This window comes from Lolium rigidum, chromosome 7 (genome assembly GCF_022539505.1).
Source record: "Lolium rigidum isolate FL_2022 chromosome 7, APGP_CSIRO_Lrig_0.1, whole genome shotgun sequence".
Taxonomy (NCBI): Eukaryota; Viridiplantae; Streptophyta; class Magnoliopsida; order Poales; family Poaceae; genus Lolium; species Lolium rigidum.
The window spans coordinates 22,337,157-22,361,519 of NC_061514.1; the positions used below are offsets into that span (position 1 = coordinate 22,337,157).

The window sequence follows — 24,363 nt, forward strand, 5'->3', positions numbered from 1 at the left end:
CATGTATCCCATTATGAATTGCTTAAGTATTAGCCATAGCATGAGAATATATACATCATATGAGCAAATGTGTTCGTTAAAGTTCTTTTATCGCTCAGTTGTTAACTGAATTGCTTGAGGACAAGCAATAAGCTAAGCTTGGGGGGAGTTGATACGTCCAAAACATATCTACTTTCCCAAACACTTTTGCTATTGTTTTGCCTCTAATTTGTGTATTTTGGATGCAACTAACACGGACTAACGCTGTTTTCAGCAGAACTGCTCCGGTGTCTCGTTTTTGTGCAGAAATCCAACTTTCGGGAAAATCCTCGGAATTTATGCAGAAGGCCCTATTTTCCCAGGAAACTAACGGAGCCAGAAGGACAATTGAGGTGGAGGCCCGAGGGCCCCACACCATAGGGCGGCGCGGCCCAGGGGGGCCCGCGCGGCCCTGTGGTGTGCCCCCCTCGGCCGGCCTCCGACGCCCTCCTTCGGACTACTTATTCGCCTCGACCTAAAAACGCACGGGGAGAAGTGGAAGTCGCCAGAAACCCTCCGAACGCCGCCACATCGCGAAACTCCGTCTCGGGGAGCCGAAGTCTCCGTTCGGCACTCCGCCGGGACGGGAATTGGAGGAGATCATCGCCGCCATCACCACCGACGCCTCTCCATCAACCAGCAATGTTTCCCCCATCCATGTGTGAGTAATTCCCCCGCTGTAGGCTGAAGGGGATGGTAGGGATTGGATGAGATTGGTCATGTAATAGCATAAGATTGTTAGGGCATAGTGCCTAGTGTCCATAATTGGTACTTTGATGATATTGTTGCAACTTGTTATGCTTAATGCTTGTCACTAGGGCCCGAGTGCCATGATCTCAGATCTGAACATGTTATTGTTTCATCATGATATTCATTGTTTATGGTCTTACCTATAAGTTGTATACACATGTCGTCTGTCCGGAACCAATGGCCCCGAAGTGACAGAAATCGGGACAACCGGAGGGAATGGTAGCGATGTGAGGATCACATGTGTTCACGGAGTGTTAATGCTTTGCTCCGGTACTCTATTAAAAGGAGTACCTTAATATCCGAGTAGTTTCCCTTGAGGCCCGGCTGCCACCGGCTGGGTAGGACAAAAGATGTTGTGCAAGTTTCTCATTGCGAGCACGCACGACTATATATGGAACACATGCCTATTGATTGCTTTGTACTTGGACACCGTTTTATTATTATACTGCAAATGCCCTGCTATGATTGTTACATGAGTTTCTCTCATCCATGCAACGCCCGTCATCCGTCCCCGTGCCTACGAGTATTTTAATCCCTGTCGTTTACTAAAATCACTACTGCTGTCTTTGTTACTCTGCTGCTCGTTATTTCACTACTGCTATTGCTATAAAGCTGTTACCTCTTGATAAACTCTTGCGAGCAAGTCCGTTTCCAGGTGCAGCTGAATTGACAACTCCATTGTTAAGGCTTCCAAGTGTTCTTTGTCTCCCCTTGTGTCGAATCAATAAATTGGGTTTTACTTCCCTCGAAGACTGTTGCGATCCCCTATACTTGTGGGTTATCACTTGGTCATGCAAGGTGGAGTCCCTCCGGGACTCTACTTTCCATGGTGATTTCTTCCGGACTTTTCTAGAACCTTCTAGAACCTGCCATAAATGCACCGGATCATTTCCAAACTTGGAATATGACTTCCTATATATGAATCTTATTCTCCGGACCATTCCGGAACTCCTCGTGATGTCCGGGATCTCATCCGGGACTCCGAACAAATATTCGAACTCCATTCCATATTCAAGTTCTACCATTTCAACATCAAACCTTAAGTGTGTCACCCTACGGTTCGCGAACTATGCGGACATGGTTGAGTACTCACTCCGACCAATAACCAATAGCGGGATCTGAGATCCATAATGGCTCCCACATATTCAACGATGACTTCAGTGATCGAATGAACCATTTACATACGATACCAATTCCCTTTGTCACGCGATATTTTACTTGTCCGAGGTTTGATCATCGGTATCACTCTATACCTTGTTCAACCTCGTCTCATGACAAGTACTCTTTACTCGTACTGTGGTATGTGGTCTCTTATGAACTTATTCATATGCTTGCAAGACATTAGACGACATTCCACCGAGAGGGCCCAGAGTATATCTATCCTTCATCGGGATGGACAAATCCCACTGCTGATCCATATGCCTCAACTCATACTTTCCGAATACTAAATCCCACCTTTATAACCACCCATTTACGCAGTGGCGTTTGATGTAATCAAAGTACCTTTCCGGTATAAGTGATTTATATGATCTCATGGTCATAAGGACTAGGTAACTATGTATCGAAAGCTTATAGCAAATAACTTAATGACGAGATCTTATGCTACGCTTAATTGGGTGTGTCCATTACATCATTCATATAATGATATAACCTTGTTATTAATAACATCCAATGTTCATGATTATGAAACTAATCATCTATTAATCAACAAGCTAGTTAAGAGGCATACTAGGGACTCTTTGTTGTTTACATATCACACATGTATCAATGTTTCGGTTAATACAATTATAGCATGGTATATAAACATTATCATATACACAAAGATATATAATAACCATTTATTATTGCCTCTTGGGCATATCTCCAACAGTCTCCCACTTGCACTAGAGTCAATAATCTAGTTTACATTTGTAAAGATGTAACACCTTGGCCTTCTGGTGCTTTATCATGTTTTGCTCACGGGAGAGGTTTTAGTCAACGGATCTGACACGCTCAGAAACGTATGTATTTTGTAATTCACTTGCGTCTCAACGCATCACTCATTTTCTAAATGAGTCGGCATTAAATATGTTTGGTCTTTTGGTGGAACCTTAATTCCGCGGTCTGAAATATGTCACCAATATTGTCACACACAATATAGCTTCAAAGTTCTGACACTATCGGAACTACACCAAGTTCTTAAAGAACTTCTTGACTTAACATCCTCAATCATTGTCAAAACAATGATATACTGTGCCTTCTTCTGTAGAATCCGTCACAATATTTAGAACACATCTAAATCTAGCATAGACTTATTCTAGCTCATTGTGTTACCTTTTTAAACAACACTTAGTCTAATTTGAGATTGAAATTTTATTTTTATATGTGACAAAACAAATATCGGTGCAACACCTTACATCGATTTGTTTGTCATTTCTCCATACAAAACTATATATATATCCTTGGTTCTTCTTAAGTACTCAAGGATATTCTTACTGTTTTTCAGTGATCATCACATGAATCATGCTCATAACACTCTTAGAGCATAGGATATCTGATTGTGTACATATTATTCGTGATCTATAATCACTCATGTGTTTTTACTCATTGAGTGTCAGATACACTCAAGTCTTGTTAAAACTTCACATGACAAGAACATCTTCTTAATATTTCTATATTGAACTATTTCAATATCCATTCTATGTACTTTGACTTAAACTTATTTTGTGTTTCAATCTATCTTCATAGATCTTGACACTAAATTTGTTTCAGTCCATATCTTTTCATTGAAGTTAATTTCTCAATGAAACCTTTTTTTTAATCAAGTATATAATTACATTATTTATAACCAACTATATGTCACCTACATAAAGTATTATAAATATGTCTTAGCGCTCCCACTTAATTTCTTGCAAATGCAAGCCTCTTCATCGTCTCTGATGAAATCAAAAACTCTTTGACTATTTCATCTGGTGAAGATTCAAACTCCGCGATACTCACTTCATCAAATTGAAGTTTGCATATCTATCTAATATTCCACGGACCAGCAAAACTCTTGGTTGTATCTTGTATACACCTTTAATACATACTTCTGATAAGTAATGTATTTTGCCATCCTACTAGAATAATCCATATAGACTATAAGCATTTCTACGGAAGATCTAATCTTATCGTAGTCAACTCTTTGAACTTTGTCGTAAACAATTTTTCGACAAGTCGAGCTTCTTCAAGGATATTTCATCCAAGTCTATAGATCCATTTACTTTCAAAAAATATTCATCTATTATGGATTTCATGGCGCATGGCCATTTTAACGGAGTCAGGGCCCATCATAACTTCTTTGTTTGTAGTTGGTTTATCATTGTTCAAAATCAATCCTTTGTCCACAAATCATTTATTTGATCACAAAGTAAACCATACCTACAAGGTTCAATATGTACTTCGATCTCCATGGCTAAAACACTTTGTAGTCATGGGAGCCATGATCGTTGTGGCCGCTTCCGAAACCAATTCCGATGCTGCGCTACTCTGATCATTATGCTCGGGTTCATAAACCTTATCAAATTATATTGTCCTCCCACTCAAATACTTCACTAGAAACAATTTCTCGGAAATAAGAAACATTGACAAACACTTTTGTCTTTGTCTCGTGGGAAGAATTCCCAATTAAATCTCTGGGATAACCAACAAAGACATTCATCCGATTTTGGTTGTATACTCTTAGACCAAAATTTAAAGAAAGGACTATTAGGGTTTATACCCATGCCATAACTCGTATGGTGTCATTTCAATGGATCATGATGATGCTCTATTCGAGTGTAAAAGCGGTAGTGACTAAAGCATAATCCACACAAAAATATAATGGCGTCATAATATTTTATCTCATCATTAATCCAACAAGATTTGGATACATCTCTCGGATACTATATCATCATTATGATACTTCAAGAAATGTGAGTTGTAGAACAATTTCATGACTCTCTTTGATGTTCGCTAAAACTCGTAATTCAAATATTTCCACCATGATCCAATCATAGATATTTGACTTTTCTATTACGATGATTTCCACTTCATGCTGAAATTTGTTTGAATCCATTCAAATGTTTCAAACTTCTTCCTTATTGAATATATCCACATATATACTCAATTCATTGTTGAAAGTTTTCATGAAGTAGAAGAATCTCCCGCACACAACTATGCCCGATGAACCGCATACATCATCATGTATTTTTCCACTAAGTTAGTTGCCCGTTCAACTTTTGGCCTATGAACGGTATTTTAATCATTCTCTTTAGAAAAGATTTGCAAGCGCCAAATGATTCAAAAATCAAATGACTCCAAAAATCCATTTGCATGGAGTTCCTTTATGCGTTCCTTTCTAACATGACCTAAATGGTGGTTCCACAAATAAGTGGAATTCAAATCATTTGCCTTATGGCATTTTAGCGTCAGTTTTATGTATGTGTGTTTCACCATTAAGATTTATAATAACTTATCCATCGTACATGGAGTAATGTCATAATTTGAACAACTCATTGTTTTCATTTGACCAGAGCAAAATAACAATTATTAAGTTCTTTATTATAAATTCTAAGGGCTAGATAGAATGCCAACGACGAACACAATAACACTTTATTTTGTTCCGGACGTGCATTCCTATCATATTCCTTGTCGATCACTCGGGCCATTGTATTCTTGTATTGCGTTGTTTTGTATGACACTTCATACCAACCAATATGGTACTAATACCCAAGAATTTCATAGTGTGACCTAACTAGGAATACAACCATAACATGTATATCATTTATATACACCTGAGCTAGACTTTCTAGTCTTTTCTTTCTTTCTGCCAAAATATCTTTTGCAGTTTCTCTTCTAGCTTTCCTCATTATTCAGAAAAACACTTCAACATCAATAACTTCTAGGTTTGTTGGTCTAATACCAATAACCTTGAAGTACTTATTTTGAAGTTGGTCATCATATGACAAGTGTTCTAGATTTCACTATTAGTAATTTTTTAATACGATGAACAATTTCACTCATAATTTTATCCATCAATTCATGACAACTTTCTGAGACCATGTCTGTACATGCTAGGCTCATAAAGTTTAACCTTAGTATTCGCATGTGCAAATCTGGCTTGCACCCGTTGTATGCACACGTAGAATCTATCACACCCGATCATCACGTGATGCTTCGATACGACGAGTCTTAGCAACGGTGCATACTAAGGATGATAACTTCATGGATATGCGAATATCGTTAGTGCCCCAATAGTTGGAGGATTGTGATGAAGGAGATATGCCCTAGAGGCAATAATAAAGTGGTTATTATTTATATCTTTATGTTTATGATAAATGTTTATATATCATGCTATAATTGTATTAACCGAAACATTAGTACATGTGTGATATGTAGGCAACAAAGAAGTCCCTAGTATGCCTCTTAAACTAGCTTGTTGATTAATGGATGATTAGTTTCATAATCATGAACATTGGATGTTATTAATAACAAGGTTATATCATTATATGAATGATGTAATGGACACACCCAATTAAGCGTAGCATAAGATCTCGTCATTAAGTTATTTGCTATAAGCTTTCGATACATAGTTACCTAGTCCTTATGACCATGAGATCATATAAATCTCTTATACCGGAAAGGTACTTTGATTACATCAAACGCCACTCGCGTAAATGGGTGGTTATAAAGGTGGGATTAAGTATTCGGAAAGTATGAGTTGAGGCATATGGATCAACGAGTGGGATTTGTCCATCCCGATGAAGGATAGATATACTCCGGGCCCTCTCGGTGGAATGTCGTCTAATGTCTTGCAAGCATATGAATAAGTTCATAAGAGACCACATACCACGGTACGAGTAAAGAGTACTTGTCATGAGACGAGGTTGAACAAGGTATAGAGTGATACCGATGATCAAACCTCGGACAAGTAAAATATCGCGTGACAAAGGGAATTGGTATCGTATGTAAATGGTTCATTCGATCACTGAAGTCATCGTTGAATATGTGGGAGCCATTATGGATCTCCAGATCCCGCTATTGGTTATTGGTCGGAGTGAGTACTCAACCATGTCCGCATAGTTCGCGAACCGTAGGGTGACACACTTAAGGTTTGATGTTGAAATGGTAGAACTTGAATATGGAATGGAGTTCGAATATTTGTTCGGAGTCCCGGATGAGATCCCGGACATCACGAGGAGTTCGGAATGGTCCGGAGAATAAGATTCATATATAGGAAGTCATATTCCAAGTTTGGAAATGATCCGGTGCATTTATGGCAGGTTCTAGAAGGTTCTAGAAAAGTCCGGAAGAAATCACCATGGAAAGTAGAGTCCCGGAGGGACTCCACCTTGCATGACCAGCCAACCCTAAAGGGGAGGAGTCCAAGGTGGACTCCCCTAGGGTGGCCGGCCAACCCACCTCAAGGAAAGGTGGGAGTCCCACCTTGGGTAGGACTCCCTCCTTGAGTAGGTTTCCCACATATGGGAGTTTTTAGTGTTGGGGTCTTATTCGAAGACTTGGACTAGAACTCTTGGGGCTTCCACCTATATAATGAGGGGCATAGAGAGGGGGCTGACCATTTCAAGCCTCAGCCTTGGCCGCACCCCTTAGAGGGCCGGCGCCCAACCCCCCTCTCTCCCCAAACCCTAGCGGTCTCTCTCCTCCACCACATCCCGCACGCTTAAGCGAAGCTCCGCCGGATTTCTCCACCACCACCGACACCACGCCGTCGTGTTGTCGGATTCAAGAGGAGCTACTACTTCCGCTGCCCGCCGGAACGGGGAGGTGGACGTCGTCTTCATCAACAACCGAACGTGTGACCGAGTACGGAGGTGCTGCCCGTTCGTGGCGCCGGAAGCGATCGTGATCAAGATCTTCTACGCACTTTTGCAAGCGGCAAGTGAACGTCTACCGCAGCAACAAGAGCCTCATCTTGTAGGCTTTGGAATCTCTTCAAGGGTGAGACTCAATACCCCCTCGTTGCTACCGTCTTCTAGATTGCATCTTGGCTTGGATTGCGTGTTCGCGGTAGGAAAATTTTTGTTTTCTATGCAACGTTATCCTACGGTGGTATCGAGCCGTGTCTATGCATAGATGGTTGCACGAGTAGAACACAATGGTTTGTGGGCGTTGATGCTCTTGTTATCTTTAGTTTGAGTACTTTGCATATTTGTGGCATAGTGGGATGAAGCGGCTCGGACTAACTTTACATGACCGCGTTCATGAGACTTGTTCCTCGTTCGACATGCAACTTGTATTGCATAAGAGGCTTTGCGGGTGTCTGTCTCTCCTACTATAGTGAAGATTCAATTTACTCTTCTATCGACAACACTAGTATCACCGTTGTGGTTCATGTTCGTAGGTAGATTAGATCTCTCTCGAAAACCCTAAACCACGTAAAATATGCAAACCAAATTAGAGACGTCTAACTTGTTTTTGCGGGGTTTGGTGATGTGATATGGCCATAATGTGATGATGAATATGTATGAGATGATCATTATTGTATTGTGGCAACCGGCAGGAGCCTTATGGTTGTCTTTAAATTTCATGTTGAGTAGTATTTCAAAGTAGTTGTAATAGTTGCTACATGAGGTGAACAACCATGAAGACGGCGCCATGAACCTTGACGCTACGCCGACGATGATGGAGATCATGCCCGTTGATGATGGAGATCATGTCCGTGCTTTGGAGATGAAGATCGAAGGCGCAAAGACTAAAGGGCCATATCATATCACATATGAATTGCATGTGATGTTAATCCTTTATGCATCTTATTTTGCTTAGATCGCGACGGTAGCATTATAAGATGATCCCTCACATTAATATCAAGATAATAAAGTGTTCTCCCCTCGTATGCACCGTTGTACGGCTTCGTCGTTTCGAAGCATCTCCGATGATCGGATGTGATAGACTCAACGTTCACATACAACGGGTGTAAGCAATGTTGCACACGCGGAATACTTGGGTTTGCTTGACGAGCCTAGCATGTACGGACATGGCCTCGGGACAACGGAAACCGAAAGGTTGAACACGAGTCATATGGATGATATGATCAACATGTTGATGTTCACCATTGAAGCTACATCATCTCACGTGATGATCGGTTTTGGTGTAGTGGATTTGGATCGTGTACCACTTAACAACTATGAGGGATGTTGTATTAAGTGGGAGTTCATTAGTAATTAGATTAAAACATGAACTAATTATCATAAACATAGTCTGAGTAGTATTTTGTATTAATTTTGTAGTATTGGCATCCGTTTACTACTATGCGCTAGTCTTGTTATTGAGATAGAAATACTGTTAAATCTGATAAGAAACTTTGCGGATTAGTACCGTATTGTTAAAGAATCAAGAATTGATTAAGTCCTATTGCAAACTTTTAGTAAACCTCACATTGTTGATTCAAAGAGCTATGGTTTCAATTAGTACCTAAAGTTATCTTGTCTCCGTGAAACTTGAAGTTCAAATCTGTTTGAAAAGTAAGGAGCTGAAAATTTAGTTTTCGAAATAATCAAGGTATGAGATATATGTGATATCTAAGACCTTATTGCAAGATGATAGAATATTATATGGTGAGACTACATAAACTCATAAGTTTTATGGGAATGTATGAAGGTTGAAGACGCCGAGCGTCACAATCCTCCAACTATTGGGGCACTAACAATATTCGCATATCCATGAAGTTATCATCCTTAGTATGCACCGTTGCTAAGACTCGTCGTATCGAAGCATCACGTGATGATCGGGTGTGATAGATTCTACGTGTGCATACAACGGGTGCAAGCCGATTTGCACATGCGAATACCAAGGTTAAAACTTTATGAGCCTAGCATGTACGGACATGGTCTCGAGAAAGTCATCATGATACAATGGATAAAATTATGAGTGAAATTGTTCATCATATTACAAGGTTACTAATAGTGAAATCCGGAACACTTATCATATGATGATCAACTTCAAAGTAAGAACCTCAAGGTTATTGGTATTTGACCAACAAACCTAGAAGTTAATGATGTTGAAGTGTTTTCTGAATAATGAGGAAAGCTAAAAGAGAAACTGCAAAAGATATTTTGGCAAAAAGAAAAGAAAAGACTAGAAAGTCTAGCTCGGGTGTATATAAATGATATACATGTTATGGTTGTATTCCTAGTTAAGTCACACTATGAAATTCTTGGGTATTAGTACTATATTGGTTGGTATGAAGTGTCATACAAAACAACGCAATACAAGAATACAATGGCCTAAGTGAGTCGACAAGGAATATTATAGGAATGCACGTCTGGAACAAAATAAAGTGTTATTATGTTCGTCGTTGGCATTCTATCTAGCCCTTAGAATTTATAATAAAGAACTTAATAATTGTTATTTTGATCTGGTCAAATGAAAACAAAGAGTTGTTCAAATTATGACATTACTCCATGTACGATGGATAAGTTATTATAAATCTTAATAGTGAAACACACATACATAACACTGACGCTAAAATGCCATAAGGCAAATGATTTGAATTCCACTTATTTGTGGAACCGCCATTTAGGTCATGTTAGAAAGAAACGCATGAAGGAACTCCATGTAAATGGATTTTTGGAGTCATTTGATTTTTGAATCATTTGGCGCTTGCAAATCTTTTCTAAAGAGAATGATTAAAATACCGTTCATAGGCCAAGAGTTGAACGGGCAACTAACTTAGTGGAAAAATACATGTAGATGTATATGGTTCACTGGGCATAGTTGTGTGCGGGAGATTCTTATACTTCATGAAAACTTTCAACAATGAATTGAGTATATATGTGGATATATTCAATAAGGAAGAAGTTTGAAACATTTGAATGGATTCAAATAAATTTCAGCATGAAGTGGAAATCATCGTAATAGAAAAGTCAAATATCTATGATTGGATCATGGTGAAAATATTTGAATTACGAGTTTTAGCGAACATCTAAGAGAGTCATGAAATTGTTCTACAACTCACATTTCTTGGAGTATCACAATGATGATATAGTATCCGAGAGATGTATCCAAACCTTGTTGGATTAATGATGAGATAAAATATTATGATGCCATTATATTTTTGTGGATTATGCTTTAGTGACTACCGCTTTTTACACTAAATAGAGCATCATCATGATCCGTTGAAATGACACCATACGAGTTATGGCATGGGTATAAATCCTAATAGTCCTTTCTTTAAATTTTGGTCTAAGAGTTTACAAACCAAAATCGGATAAATGTCTTTGTTGGTTATCCCAGAGATTTAATTGGGAATTCTTCCCACAAGACAAAGACAAAAGTGTTTGTCAATGTTTCTTATTTCCGAGAAATTGTTTCTAGTGAAGTATTTGAGTGGGAGGACAATATATTTTGATAAGGTTTATGAACCTGAGCATAATGATCAGAGTAGCGCAGCATCGGAATTGGTTTCGGAAGCGGCCACGACGATCATGGCTCCCATGACTACAAAAGTGTTTTAGTCATGGAGATCGAAGTACATATTGAACCTTGTAGGTATGGTTTACTTTGTAATCAAATAAATGATTTGTGAACAAAGGATTGATTTTGAACAATGATAAACCAACTACAAACAAAGAAGTTATGATGGGCCCTGACTCCGTTAAAATGGCTATACGCCATGAAATCCAAGATAGATGAATACTTTTTGAAAGAAAATAGATCTATAAAATTGATGGACTTGGATGAAATATCCTTGAAGAAGCTTGACTTGTCGAAAAGTTGTTTATGACAAAGTTCAAAGAGTTGACTACGACAAGATTAGATCTTCCGTAGCAATGCTTAAAGTCTATATGGATTATTCTAGTAAACACTACATATTTCCTTTATGAGATATGTTAGTAGGATGGCAAAATACATTACTTATCAGAAGTGTGTATTAAAGGTGTATACAAGATACAACCAAGAGTTTTGCTGGTCCGTGGAATACTAGATAGGTATACGACTTCAAATTGGATGAAGTAAGTATCACGGAGTTGGAATCTTCACCAGATGAAATAGTCAAAGAGTTTTTGATTTCATCAGAGACGATGAAGAGGCTTGCATTTGCAAGAAATTAAGTGGGAGCGCTAAGACACATTTATTACACTTTATGTAGGTGACATATAGTTGGTTATAAATGATGTAATTATATACTTGATTAAAAGGTTTCATTGAGAAATTAATTTCAATGAAAGGATATGGATCGAAACATATCTAGTGTCAAGATCTATGAAGATAGATTGAAACACAAAATAAGTTTAAGTCAAAGTACATAGAATGGATATTGAAATAGTTCAATATAGAAATATTAAGAAAATGTTCTTGTCATGTTAAAGTTTTAACAAGACTTGAGTGTATCTGACACTCAATGAGTAAAAACACATGAGTGATTATAGATCACGAATAATATGTACACAATCAGATATCATGTGCTCTAAAATGTTAGGAGAATATACCAGAATGATTCATGTGATGATCATTGGACAAACAGTAGGAATATCCCTGTGTACTTTAGAAGAACCAAGGATATATAAATAGTTTTGTATGAAGAAATGACAAACAAATCGCTGTAAGGTGTTGCACCGATATTGGTTTTGTCACATATAAAAATAAAATTTCAATCTCAAAATTAGGCTAAGTGTTGATTAGAAAGTAGCACAATGCTAGATTTAGAAGAGTTCTAAATATTGTGACGGATTCTACAAACGAAGGCAGAATATGTCATTGTTTTGACAATGACTGAGGATGTTAAAGTCAAGAGGTTCTTTGAGAACTTGGTGTAGTTCCGATAGTGTCAGAACTTTGAAGCTATATTGTGTATGACAATATTAGTGACATATTTCAGACCGCGGAATTAAGGTTCCACCAGAAGACCAAACATATTTAATGCCGACTCATTTGGAAAATGAGTAATGCGTGAAGACGCAAATGAATTGCAAAATACATACGTTTCTGAGTATGTCAGAACCGTTGACTAAAGCTCTCCCTAGGGCAAAGTATGACCAACACCACAATGCCATGGGTGTTAGGTACATTACAATGTAATCTAGATTATTGACTCTAGTGCAAGTGGGAGACTGAAGGAGATATGCCCTAGAGGCAATAATAAAGTGGTTATTATTTATATCTTTATGTTTATGATAAATGTTTATATATCATGCTATAATTGTATTAACCGAAACATTAGTACATGTGTGATATGTAGACAACAAAGAAGTCCCTAGTATGCCTCTTAAACTAGCTTGTTGATTAATGGATGATTAGTTTCATAATCATGAACATTGGATGTTATTAATAACAAGGTTATATCATTATATGAATGATGTAATGGACACACCCAATTAAGCGTAGCATAAGATCTCGTCATTAAGTTATTTGCTATAAGCTTTCGATACATAGTTACCTAGTCCTTATGACCATGAGATCATGTAAATCACTTATACCGGAAAGGTACTTTGATTACACCAAACACCACCTGCGTAAATGGGTGGCTATAAAGGTGGGATTAAGTATCCGGAAAGTATGAGTTGAGGCATATGGATCAACAGTGGGATTTGTCCATCCCGATGACGGATAGATATACTCTGGGCCCTCTCGGTGGAATGTCGTCTAATGTCTTGCAAGCATATGAATGAGTTCATAAGAGACCACATACCACGGTACGAGTAAAGAGTACTTGTCGGAGACGAGGTTGAACAAGGTATAGAGTGATACCGAAGATCAAACCTCGGACAAGTAAAATATCGCGTGACAAAGGGAATTGGTATCGTATGTGAATGGTTCATTCGATCACTAAAGTCATCGTTGAATATGTGGGAGCCATTATGGATCTCCGGATCCCGCTATTGGTTATTGGTCGGAGTGAGTACTCAACCATGTCCACATAGTTCACGAACCGTAGGGTGACACACTTAAAGTTGGATGTTGAAATGGTAGTACTTGAATATGGAATGGAGTTCGAATATTTGTTCGGAGTCCCGGATGAGATCCCGGACATCACGAGGAGTTCCGGAATGGTCCGGAGAATAAGATTCATATATAGGAAGTCATATTCCAAGTTTGGAAATGATCCGGTGCATTTATGGCAGGTTCTAGAAGGTTCTAGAAAAGTCCGGAAGAATGGCACTTTGGAAAGTGGAGTCCCGAAGAGACTCCACTTGCATGACCAGCCAACCCTAAAGGGGAGGAGTCCAAGATGGACTCCCCTAGGGTGGCCGGCCAACCCACCTCAAGGAAAGGTGGGAGTCCCACCTTGGGTAGGACTCCCTCCTTGAGTAGGTTTCCCACATATGGGAGTTTTTAGTGTTGGGGTCTTATTCGAAGACTTGGACTAGAACTCTTGGGGCTTCCACCTATATAATGAGGGGCATAGAGAGGGGGCTGACCATTTCAAGCCTCAGCCTTGGCCGCACCCCTTAGAGGGCCGGCGCCCAACCCCCCTCTCTCCCCAAACCCTAGCGGTCTCTCTCCTCCACCACATCCCGCACGCTTAAGCGGAGCTCCGCCGGATTTCTCCACCACCACCGACACCACGCCGTCGTGCTGTCGGATTCAAGAGGAGCTACTACTTCCGCTGCCCGCTGGAACGGGGAGGTGGACGTCGTCTTCATCAACAACCGAACGTGTGACCGAGTACGGAGGTGCTGCCCGTTCGTGGCGCCGAAGCGATCGTGATCAAGATCTTCTACGCACTTTTGCAAGCGGCAAGTGAACGTCTACCGCAGCAACAAGAGCCTCATCTTGTAGGCTTTGGAATCTCTTCAAGGGTGAGACTCGATACCCCCTCGTTGCTACCGTCTTCTAGATTGCATCTTGGCTTGGATTGCGTGTTCGCGGTAGGAAAATTTTTGTTTTCTATGCAACGTTATCCTACATGTGACGCCTGGCGTCTTCAACCTTCATACATTCCCATAAAACTTATGAGTTTATGTAGTCTCACCAAATTATATTCTATCATCTTGCAATAAGGTCTTAGATATCACATATATCTCATACCTTGATTATTTCTGAAAACTAAATTTTCAGCTCCTTACTTTTCAAACAAATTTGAACTTCAAGTTTGACGGAGACAAGATAACTTTAGGTACTATATGAAACCATAGCTCTTTGAATCAACAATGTGAGGTTTACTAAAAGTTTGCAATAGGACTTAATCAATTCTTGATTCTTTAACAATACGGTACCAATCCGTAAAGTTTCTTGTCATATTTTAACAGTATTTCTCTCTAAATAACAAGACTAGCGCATGGTAGAAAACGGATGCCAATACTACAAAATTAATTCAAAATACTACTCAGACTATGTTTATGATAATTAGTTCATGTTTTAATCTAATTACTAATGAACTCCCACTTAATACAACATCCCTCATAGTTGTTAAGTGGTACACGATCCAAATTCACTACACCAAAACCGATCATCACGTGAGATGATGTAGCTTCAATGGTGAACATCAACATGTTGATCATATCATCCATATGACTCGCGTTCAACCTTTCGGTTTCTGTTGTCCCGAGGCCATGTCTTTACATGCTAGGCTCGTCAAGAAAACCCAAGTATTCCGCGTGTGCAAAATGGCTTACACCCGTTGTATGTGAACGTTGAATCTATCACATCCGATCATCACGAGATGCTTCGAAACGACGAACTGTACAACGGTGCATACGAGGGGAGAACACTTTATTATCTTGATATTAATGTGAGGGATCATCTTATAATGCTACCGTCGCGATCTAAGCAAAATAAGATGCATAAAGGATTAACATCACATGCAATTCATATGTGATATGATATGGCCCTTTTGTCTTTGCGCCTTTGATCTTCATCTCCAAAGCACGGACATGATCTTCATCATCAACGGGCATGATCTCCATCATCGTCGGCGTAGCGTCAAGGTTCATGGCGCCGTCTTCATGGTTGTTCACCTCATGTAGCAACTATTACAACTACTTTGAAATACTACTCAACATGAAATTTAAAGACAACCATAAGGCTCATGCCGGTTGCCACAATACAATAATGATCATCTCATACATATTCATCATCACATTATGGCCATATCACATCACCAAACCCTGCAAAAACAAGTTAGACGTCTCTAATTTGGTTTGCATATTTTACGTGGTTTAGGGTTTTCGATAGAGATCTAATCTACCTACGAACATGAACCACAACGGTGATACTAGTGTTGTCAATAGAAGAGTAAATTGAATCTTCACTATAGTAGGAGAGACAGACACCCGCAAAGCCACTTATGCAATACAAGTTGCATGTCGAGCGTGGAGCAAATCTCATGAACGCGGTCATGTAAAGTTAGCCCGAGCCGCTTCATCCCACTATGCCACAAAGATGCGAAGTACTCAAACTAAAGATAACATAAGCATCAACGCCCACAAACCATTGTGTTCTACTCGTGCAACCATCTATGCATAGACACGGCTCGATACCACCTGTAGGATAACGTTGCATAGAAAACAAAAATTTTCCTACCGCGAACACGCAATCCAAGCCAAGATGCAATCTAGAAGACGGTAGCAACGAGGGGTTTATCGAGTCTCACCCTTGAAGAGATTCCAAAGCCTACAAGAGTAGGCTCTTGTTGCTGCGGTAGACGTTCACTTGCCGCTTGCAAAAGCGCGTAGAAGATCTTGATCACGATCGCTTCCGGTGCCACGAACGGGCAGCACCTCCGTACTCGGTCACACGTTCGGTTGTTGATGAAGACGACGTCCACCTCCCCGTTCCAGCGGGCAGCGGAAGTAGTAGCTCCTCTTGAATCCGACGAGCACGACGGCGTGGTGTCGGTGGTGGTGGAGAAATCCGGCGGAGCTTCGCTTAAGCGTGCGGGATGTGGTGGAGGAGAGAGACCGCTAGGGTTTGGGGAGAGAGGGGGTTGGGCGCCGGCCCTCTAAGGGGTGCGGCCAAGGCTGAGGCTTGAAGTGGTCAGCCCCCTCTCCTATGCCCCTCATTATATAGGTGGAAGCCCCAAGAGTTCTAGTCCAAGTCTTCGAATAAGACCCCAACACTAAAACCTCCCATATGTGGGAAACCTACTCAAGGAGGGAGTCCTACCCAAGGTGGGACTCCCACCTTTCCTTGAGGTGGGTTGGCCGGCCACCCTAGGGGAGTCCACCTTGGACTCCTCCCCTTTAGGGTTGGCTGGTCATGCAAGGTGGAGTCCCTCCGGGACTCTACTTTCCATGGTGATTTCTTCCGGACTTTTCTAGAACCTTCTAGAACCTGCCATAAATGCACCGGATCATTTCCAAACTTGGAATATGACTTCCTATATATGAATCTTATTCTCCGGACCATTCCGGAACTCCTCGTGATGTCCGGGATCTCATCCGGGACTCCGAACAAATATTCGAACTCCATTCCATATTCAAGTTCTACCATTTCAACATCAAACCTTAAGTGTGTCACCCTACGGTTCGCGAACTATGCGGACATGGTTGAGTACTCACTCCGACCAATAACCAATAGCGGGATCTGGAGATCCATAATGGCTCCCACATATTCAACGATGACTTCAGTGATCGAATGAACCATTTACATACGATACCAATTCCCTTTGTCACACGATATTTTACTTGTCCGAGGTTTGATCATCGGTATCACTCTATACCTTGTTCAACCTCGTCTCATGACAAGTACTCTTTACTCGTACCGTGGTATGTGGTCTCTTATGAACTTATTCATATGCTTGCAAGACATTAGACGACATTCCACCGAGAGGGCCCAGAGTATATCTATCCTTCATCGGGATGGACAAATCCCACTGTTGATCCATATGCCTCAACTCATACTTTCCGAATACTTAATCCCACCTTTATAACCACCCATTTACGCAGTGGCGTTTGATGTAATCAAAGTACCTTTCCGGTATAAGAGATTTATATGATCTCATGGTCATAAGGACTAGGTAACTATGTATCGAAAGCTTATAGCAAATAACTTAATGACGAGATCTTATGCTACGCTTAATTGGGTGTGTCCATTACATCATTCATATAATGATATAACCTTGTTATTAATAACATCCAATGTTCATGATTATGAAACTAATCATCTATTAATCAACAAGCTAGTTAAGAGGCATACTAGGGACTCTTTGTTGTTTACATATCACACATGTATCAATGTTTCGGTTAATACAATTATAGCATGGTATATAAACATTATCATATACACAAAGATACATAATAACCATTTATTATTGCCTCTTGGGCATATCTCCAACAAAACAGCCATTTACCCAGAAGAGCTGAATTCTTGACCTCCAGGTCATGAACTCCAAGCCCTCCTTGATCTTTGGGACTACAAACTATACTCCACTTAACCAGTCGATATTTCTTTTTCTCGCTGTCCCCTTGTCAAAAGAATCCGGATCGATAGTAATCGAGTTTATGCAGAATTCCTTTCGGTAGGATGAAGAATGATAACATATACAGTACCATATTTGTGAGTACCGAATTAATGAGTACCAATCTTCCTCCCAGGGACAACAATTTACCTTTCCAACTACTAAGGCGTTTTTGTAATCTTTCTTCCACTAATTTCCATTCCGCGATTGTAAGTCTCCGATAATGAATCGAAATACCCAAATAACGAATAGGAAATTGGCCTTGCCCGCAACCAAACAACTCTGTATACGAGCCGTATCGTTTTGGGCATCACCGAAACGAACAATTCGCTTTTATGGAAATTGATTTTCAATCTCGACAACTCGCTCAAAAGCCGCCAAAATTAATTTCAGATTTTGAGCTTTTTCAAGATCATGATCCATAAACAGAATTGTATCGTCGGATATTAAAGTATAGATAAACCACCATCAACCAGATGTGGAATCACTCCTTCAATCTGGCCATCAGCCTTGGCCCGCTCTATGAGTATAGCCAGCATATCCGCTACAATGTTAAACAACATTGGCGATAACGGATCCCCTTGGCGTAACCCTTTTCGTGTTTGGAAATAGTGGCCGGTGTCATCATTAACCCGGATTGCAACACTACCTCCATACACAAAATCATTTATTAGAGCGCGCCACTCTAGAGAAAAACCTTTCATCCTGAGTGTCTGCTGTAGGAAAGACCACTTAACTTTATCATACGCCTTTTCAAAATCTAGTTTTAGAATAACCCCATGTAATTTCTTAGAATGCATCTCATGTACCGTCTCATGCAAGACCGCCACTCCATCAAGGATGTTCCTTCCTTGCCTAAAGGCTGTCTGTGATGGCTGGACAACATGATCCGCAACCGTATTAAGTCTAATGGTGGCCACTTTCGTGAAAATCTTGAAACTTACATTTAAGAGGCAAATAGGTCTATATTGTTGAATCCTTTCTGCCTCATTAACTTTCGGTAACAAGATTACTTCACCAAAATTTAGACGAAATAATTCTAGTTGTCCAATATGTAGGTCATCGAACAAATCTAGAAGGTCCGATTTAATCGTATCCCAGAAAGTTTGATAAAACTCCGCTGGAAAACCATCAGGACCCGGTGCTTTGTTGCATTCCATTTGGAAAATTGCCTTATGAACCTCTTCCTCAGTATAAGGTGTGGTTAGTAGACCATTTTCTTCCATAGAAATTTGGGGTATATCGTCCGTTAAGTCCTCATTAAGAGAGAAGGTGCTTTCCTCCGGAGGACCAAACAGACCTTTATAATAATTAGTAATGTAAGATTTGAGTTGCTCATGGCCTTCAATCAACCCTTCATCTTGAATAAGAGAATGAATACGTTTTTTCCGATGTCTCCCATTGGCTAAGCCATGGAAATATCGCGTATTTGAATCTCCTTCCAATATGAATTGAGTTTTGGAACGTTGATACTATTTGAGTTCCTCCTCGCGAAGAAGACTCGCCATCTGCGCATTTGATTGATTTTTAAGTTCAATCTCTTGCGTAGACAATGGTCTAACCTCCGCAACAGCCTCAAGCTCATCAATTACATTTGATAAGCGAGCCTTCTCTTTTTTAAGGATACCGGCCGTATGGGCAGCCCAACCAGAGAGATGTTTGCGCGTTGTCCGCATCTTATTATTCCATCTCAAAATTGGAGTGCTGCCCCCGACCGGTCTCTCCCAAACCTTCTTAACCATATCATGAAATCCCTCTCGATGTAGCCAGCCAAGTTCAAATTTGAACGGCCGTTTACAAACAGGACGGGGATTCCCAGTAGTTAGGAGGATGGGAGCATGGTCAGACAGTTTTTCAATAAGTTCTAGTGCACGGACTGACACCATAGGGTATTTATTTTCCCATTCGGTATCCATCAACACGCGATCTAGTTTCTCGTATGTGGGTTCACGCAAGCTGTTTGCCCAAGTAAACTGTCGACCGGACATAAACACCTCTCTTAAATCAAGGCTATCAATGACAGCATTGAACAAAAAAGGCCAATGTCCATCGAAACGGCCTTTACTTTTCTCGTGAGGAAATCTCAATAAATTAAAATCGCCTCCAATTAAAATCGAATAAGGATTATCTTTTGTAAGATTTACCAACTCACGTAAAAAGTCAGCCTTAAAAGCATCCTGGGCGGCACCATACACAGCAACCAGACTCCACGTGAAACTGTCTGCTTTATTCTGAATGTCGAGCTAAATGTGATACTCTCCATCAGAACTAGCTAAGACAGTCATGGTGTCTATACAGACGCCAAGTAAAATGCCACCGGACCTACCACGAGGCGGGCGAGAAAACCACTGAAAGTTAATCCCGCCTGACAGACGGTCTATATACAAAAATGCATCAAGTTTTTTTGTTTTATTTGCAAGTGTGTTTGGACAACAAAAATGATCTATATGGCTAGCCATCCATCTAGATAGATTCTACCTTAAACCCACCACGCAGCATTACGAATATTCGGAAATTGGCTTAATGGTGAGGATCGTAGGTTTAAGCTACTTATTAGGATGGGGAGCGATTGCCGTTATTAATTTGGTCATTTTGGCTACGTTGAAATAACAAAAAATTTAATAGTAAAAATGCTTCTCTTATGCAGATTATTTACATACGCTCCGTTTCTGGTCACCTTTATAACGTGTGGAGCATTTAAACCTCTTTAGGAGGTGTCTATACAATTGGAGAATACACCGAGAGATATTTTTTTCCAAGGTAGTGTGAACTACAAATTGATCCTAGTGTGACTTAGTCTTTTCACTTTCTGTCTTGAACACTAATCCAATTCCTCCCTTTAGTTGGTTTTAACTTGTGGATTGAAACGGAGAGAAATCCCTGCTAAATTTTGGTACCAAATCTGCCATGAAGCATCCGAAGAAAACACGGTGGAGAAATCTAAGAAAACAAAATCTGAACCATACATGGAAAATTCTCCCAATGTATAATCCCCGGAAGTATAGCCCCAAGTCTGCAATATTCCCTGCATGAATTTGGAGTAAGAGCACTAAATTTTTTTAAACTGAGTAAGAGCACTAATTAAGATCACTAATTAGGTTCTTAGCAGTTACTACTCCTGCGTCGTTAGTAGCAGTTTCCATCCCTGCGTGACTGCGTCGTGCGTAGCAGTTTCCATCGCTGCGTCGACGACTCCGCTTCTCCATAACCGGCCCTGCTTCAATCTCTCCCACCACAGCCCTAACCCACCGGCCAAGGTGATGGAGGTGGCGCCAGTTCCCGGAGGCGGAGCGGGTGAAGAGGACGGAGGAGGCGCCGACCGCATCAGCAACCTCCCCGACGACAACCTCCGCCACATCATTTCCCTCCTCCCCACGAAGGAGGCCGCCCGCACCAGGATCCTCGCCTCCAGGTGGCGTCCTCTGTGGTGCTCCGCGCCTCTCAACCTCGACTGCCGTGACCTCACCGCCGACAATGCCGCCTACGCCGGCATGGTCGCGACGACGCTCTCCTCCCACCGGGGACCTGTCCGCCGGTTCTGCGTCGACGCCAACCTCCTGGCCGACCCACCCGGCGCCACGGATGCCTGGTTCCGGTCCGCCGCCTTCGACAACCTAGAGGAGCTCGAGTTCTCCAGCAACCAGCATTCGCCTCCGGCCATGTCCATCTTTCGCTTCTCGCCTACCCTCCGTGCCGTCACCGTCGAAAAAACTGTCCTCGCCGACGCCGTCTTCCACGGGCTCCACTTCCCCGTCCTCAAGCACCTCGGGCTTTCTGAGGTCGCCATCTCGGAGATGTCGCTGCACAGCCTCATCGCCGGGTGCTCCGCTTTGGAGCACTTGCTGATTAGCAACTGCATGGGCGTCAACTGCGTCCGGATCAACTCCCTTAGCCTTGTAAGCGTCGGCGCGCGCCTGACCGGCCTACGGCGTCCGATGTGTCCGCTACTGCTCGGCAAGATCGTCGTCGAGAACGCCCCTCGTCTTGAGAGGCTGCTCCTCCTCAACTCCGGCACCCGTCTGCATGTCACGGTGGTCTCCGCGCCTAAACTCGAGACTCTGGGCTACCTCAATGATGAGCACTATTATAGTGGATTCTCCAGGCTCGTGTTAGGCTCAACTGTCATCCAGGTACCGCGCGTCCTCACGCTTCTCATTTGCATTCATTCCTGTGTGCAAAAACAAGGAAAAGTTTACCACCTGACTTGTTCATCGCCTAACATGGTTTTTCATACTTGACAAAAAAGGGTCTCCGCATCGTAGATGAGCAGCTGGTAACGGTGGTGCGCACCGTCAAGACGTTATCTCTGAATATGGATACTCTTAGCTTGGACAGGGTTATTCAGCTGATGAGATGCTTCCCATGCCTGGAGAAGCTCTACATTCGGGTGGGGTGACGATTCTTCCTTCCACTCTTTTCATCTGCTCTTCTCTTCACAACTTGTTCATCTCACTGTTTGCCTGTATGTTCTTTTTAATTAGCTACCGAAGTCAGGGCCAAGCAATCTGTGGCGTCGCAAACACCGCGATCTCATCAAATGCCTTGACATCCGCCTCAAGACCATCGTGCTCGGATCGTATCTCGGCAACAAGACGCAGCTTAACTTCGCGACATTCTTCGTGCTGAACGCGAGAGTGCTGGAGTCGATGACGCTGGAGTACTATGCTGATTCCAGGCTTGATGACAAAGAGTTCTTGTCAAAACAATTCCGGGATCTTCAGCTAGAGAGCAGGGCCTCAAGAGGTGCCAAGTTTTATTTGACAACCAACAAAAGTATCCGCAATCATTGGGAGTTCAACCATGTCCGCGATTTGGATTTAGCTGATCCATTCGCATGTGAGTAGGTCCTGAAACCAAGTCTGCTCTTTCGCCTAGGCTAGTCGTTCTTGCCTCTTGGTCTGTCTTGTTTTGTGTCTTGTCAACCTCGGTACTTCTCACATTCAGTATTGTCAAGTTTGTATGATCTAGTTCTTACCATTGAAGTCCATATTGTCTGTAAAACCTGAGTAATATACTACTACTAATATAATAGTTCTTACCATTGATGAGCACTATTATAGTGGATTCTCCACAGGCTCGTGTTTGGCTCCACGGTAGTACTTATGAAGCTTTCTTCAGAGGTTCCACGTGTTTGCAAACCTGTGCTAACTCAGCTGCAACTCTGATATTGCTGTTTTGCAAAATTCCGTTTAATTCACGTCCATCTCTGAATCGTTCTGCGTTGCTACCACTGAATTATGTATGATTTTCCCAATACAGTTATGCGCACATTTCCTCTGAACACTACATATTCTTGGAAATTGCTCAACTGTATGCTGAATCTACAGAATGCCTTTAATGTTCCCATCCTAAATTTTTGAATTTTCTCAGCTGCACTCTGTTTTGATGATTTTCTGCACTTGTTTGAAGAACTAGCAGGGTGTGCCATTGTTTATTTCCGGTCCAAATATAGTGGATGGATTGCTAGTAGCACACAGGAAGGAGTGACTGATCCTATTAGATAGCTATCAGTTTCTTCATCAGATTATTTTGGTAAAATGATGAGCGAAAAATCATTTGTCTTTGATATACATGTTTGGTTTACACAACCAACAAATTATTATAAGGTAGTTTCAGAATAAAAACATGTGGCTATGGTTAGAGAACTCTGCTCAGTCTAGTATGGCTTACTGCAGACTATTTTGTAGGCTAAGTCAACGTAACTCTGAAAAAATGTAAAAATAAAAAAGGTTCATATGTTGTGCCGACGGCCAGGTGTTATGCCGTGGGTAGCCGTCGGCACAACATGGAGGCACCGTAACGGAGGGGAAGTGGGGTCCAGCAGTTAGCCTGTTGTGCCGACGGCCAGAGGTGTGCCGTGGGTAGCCGTCGGCACAGCTTGAAGGCGTCGTGACGGAGTGACGGTGCGGCCTACTTGCCAGGTGATGTGTCGACGGCTGCAGTTGCACCGACGGTGGCCTTCGGTGCACGCCGTGTTTTGCCGATGGCCGAAGTTGCGCCGAAGGTGGCCGTCGATGTACTGCATGTTGTGACGATGGCCGGCATGTGCCGATGGCCAGGTTCGTCGCCGGTCGTTGGAGGTCTCTGTGCCGACGGCCCCGACATTTGGCCGTCGGCACATCACCTGGCCGTCGGCACACGCCAGCTCTCCCGTAGTGTGCTATATATGAATCTTTCTTTCTATTTGTTATAATGTTTTCTGAATCATTCTATGTTGCTACGACTGGGTTCTTGTC

General features: G+C 41.5%; 1 protein-coding gene across 1 annotated transcript; it reads left to right on the forward strand.

Moving 5' to 3' along the window:
* Positions 1 to 21,387: 21,387 nt before the first annotated feature.
* Positions 21,388 to 22,971, forward strand: LOC124671015 (putative F-box/LRR-repeat protein At5g02700). The gene is made up of 3 exons (XM_047207461.1): positions 21,388 to 22,257; positions 22,374 to 22,514; positions 22,609 to 22,971. Exons 1-3 carry the CDS (start codon positions 21,388 to 21,390, stop codon positions 22,969 to 22,971), a joined length of 1,374 nt encoding a protein of 457 aa, XP_047063417.1.
* Positions 22,972 to 24,363: the final 1,392 nt, after the last annotated feature.

Coding starts and splice junctions, on each gene's coding strand:
- LOC124671015 (XM_047207461.1), top strand. CDS start 21,388: ATGGAGGTGGCGCCAGTTCCCGGAGGCGGAGCGGGTGAAGAGGACGGA. Junction 22,258..22,373: donor TAGGCTCAACTGTCATCCAG/GTACCGCGCGTC, acceptor TTGACAAAAAAG/GGTCTCCGCATCGTAGATGA. Junction 22,515..22,608: donor TGGAGAAGCTCTACATTCGG/GTGGGGTGACGA, acceptor CTTTTTAATTAG/CTACCGAAGTCAGGGCCAAG.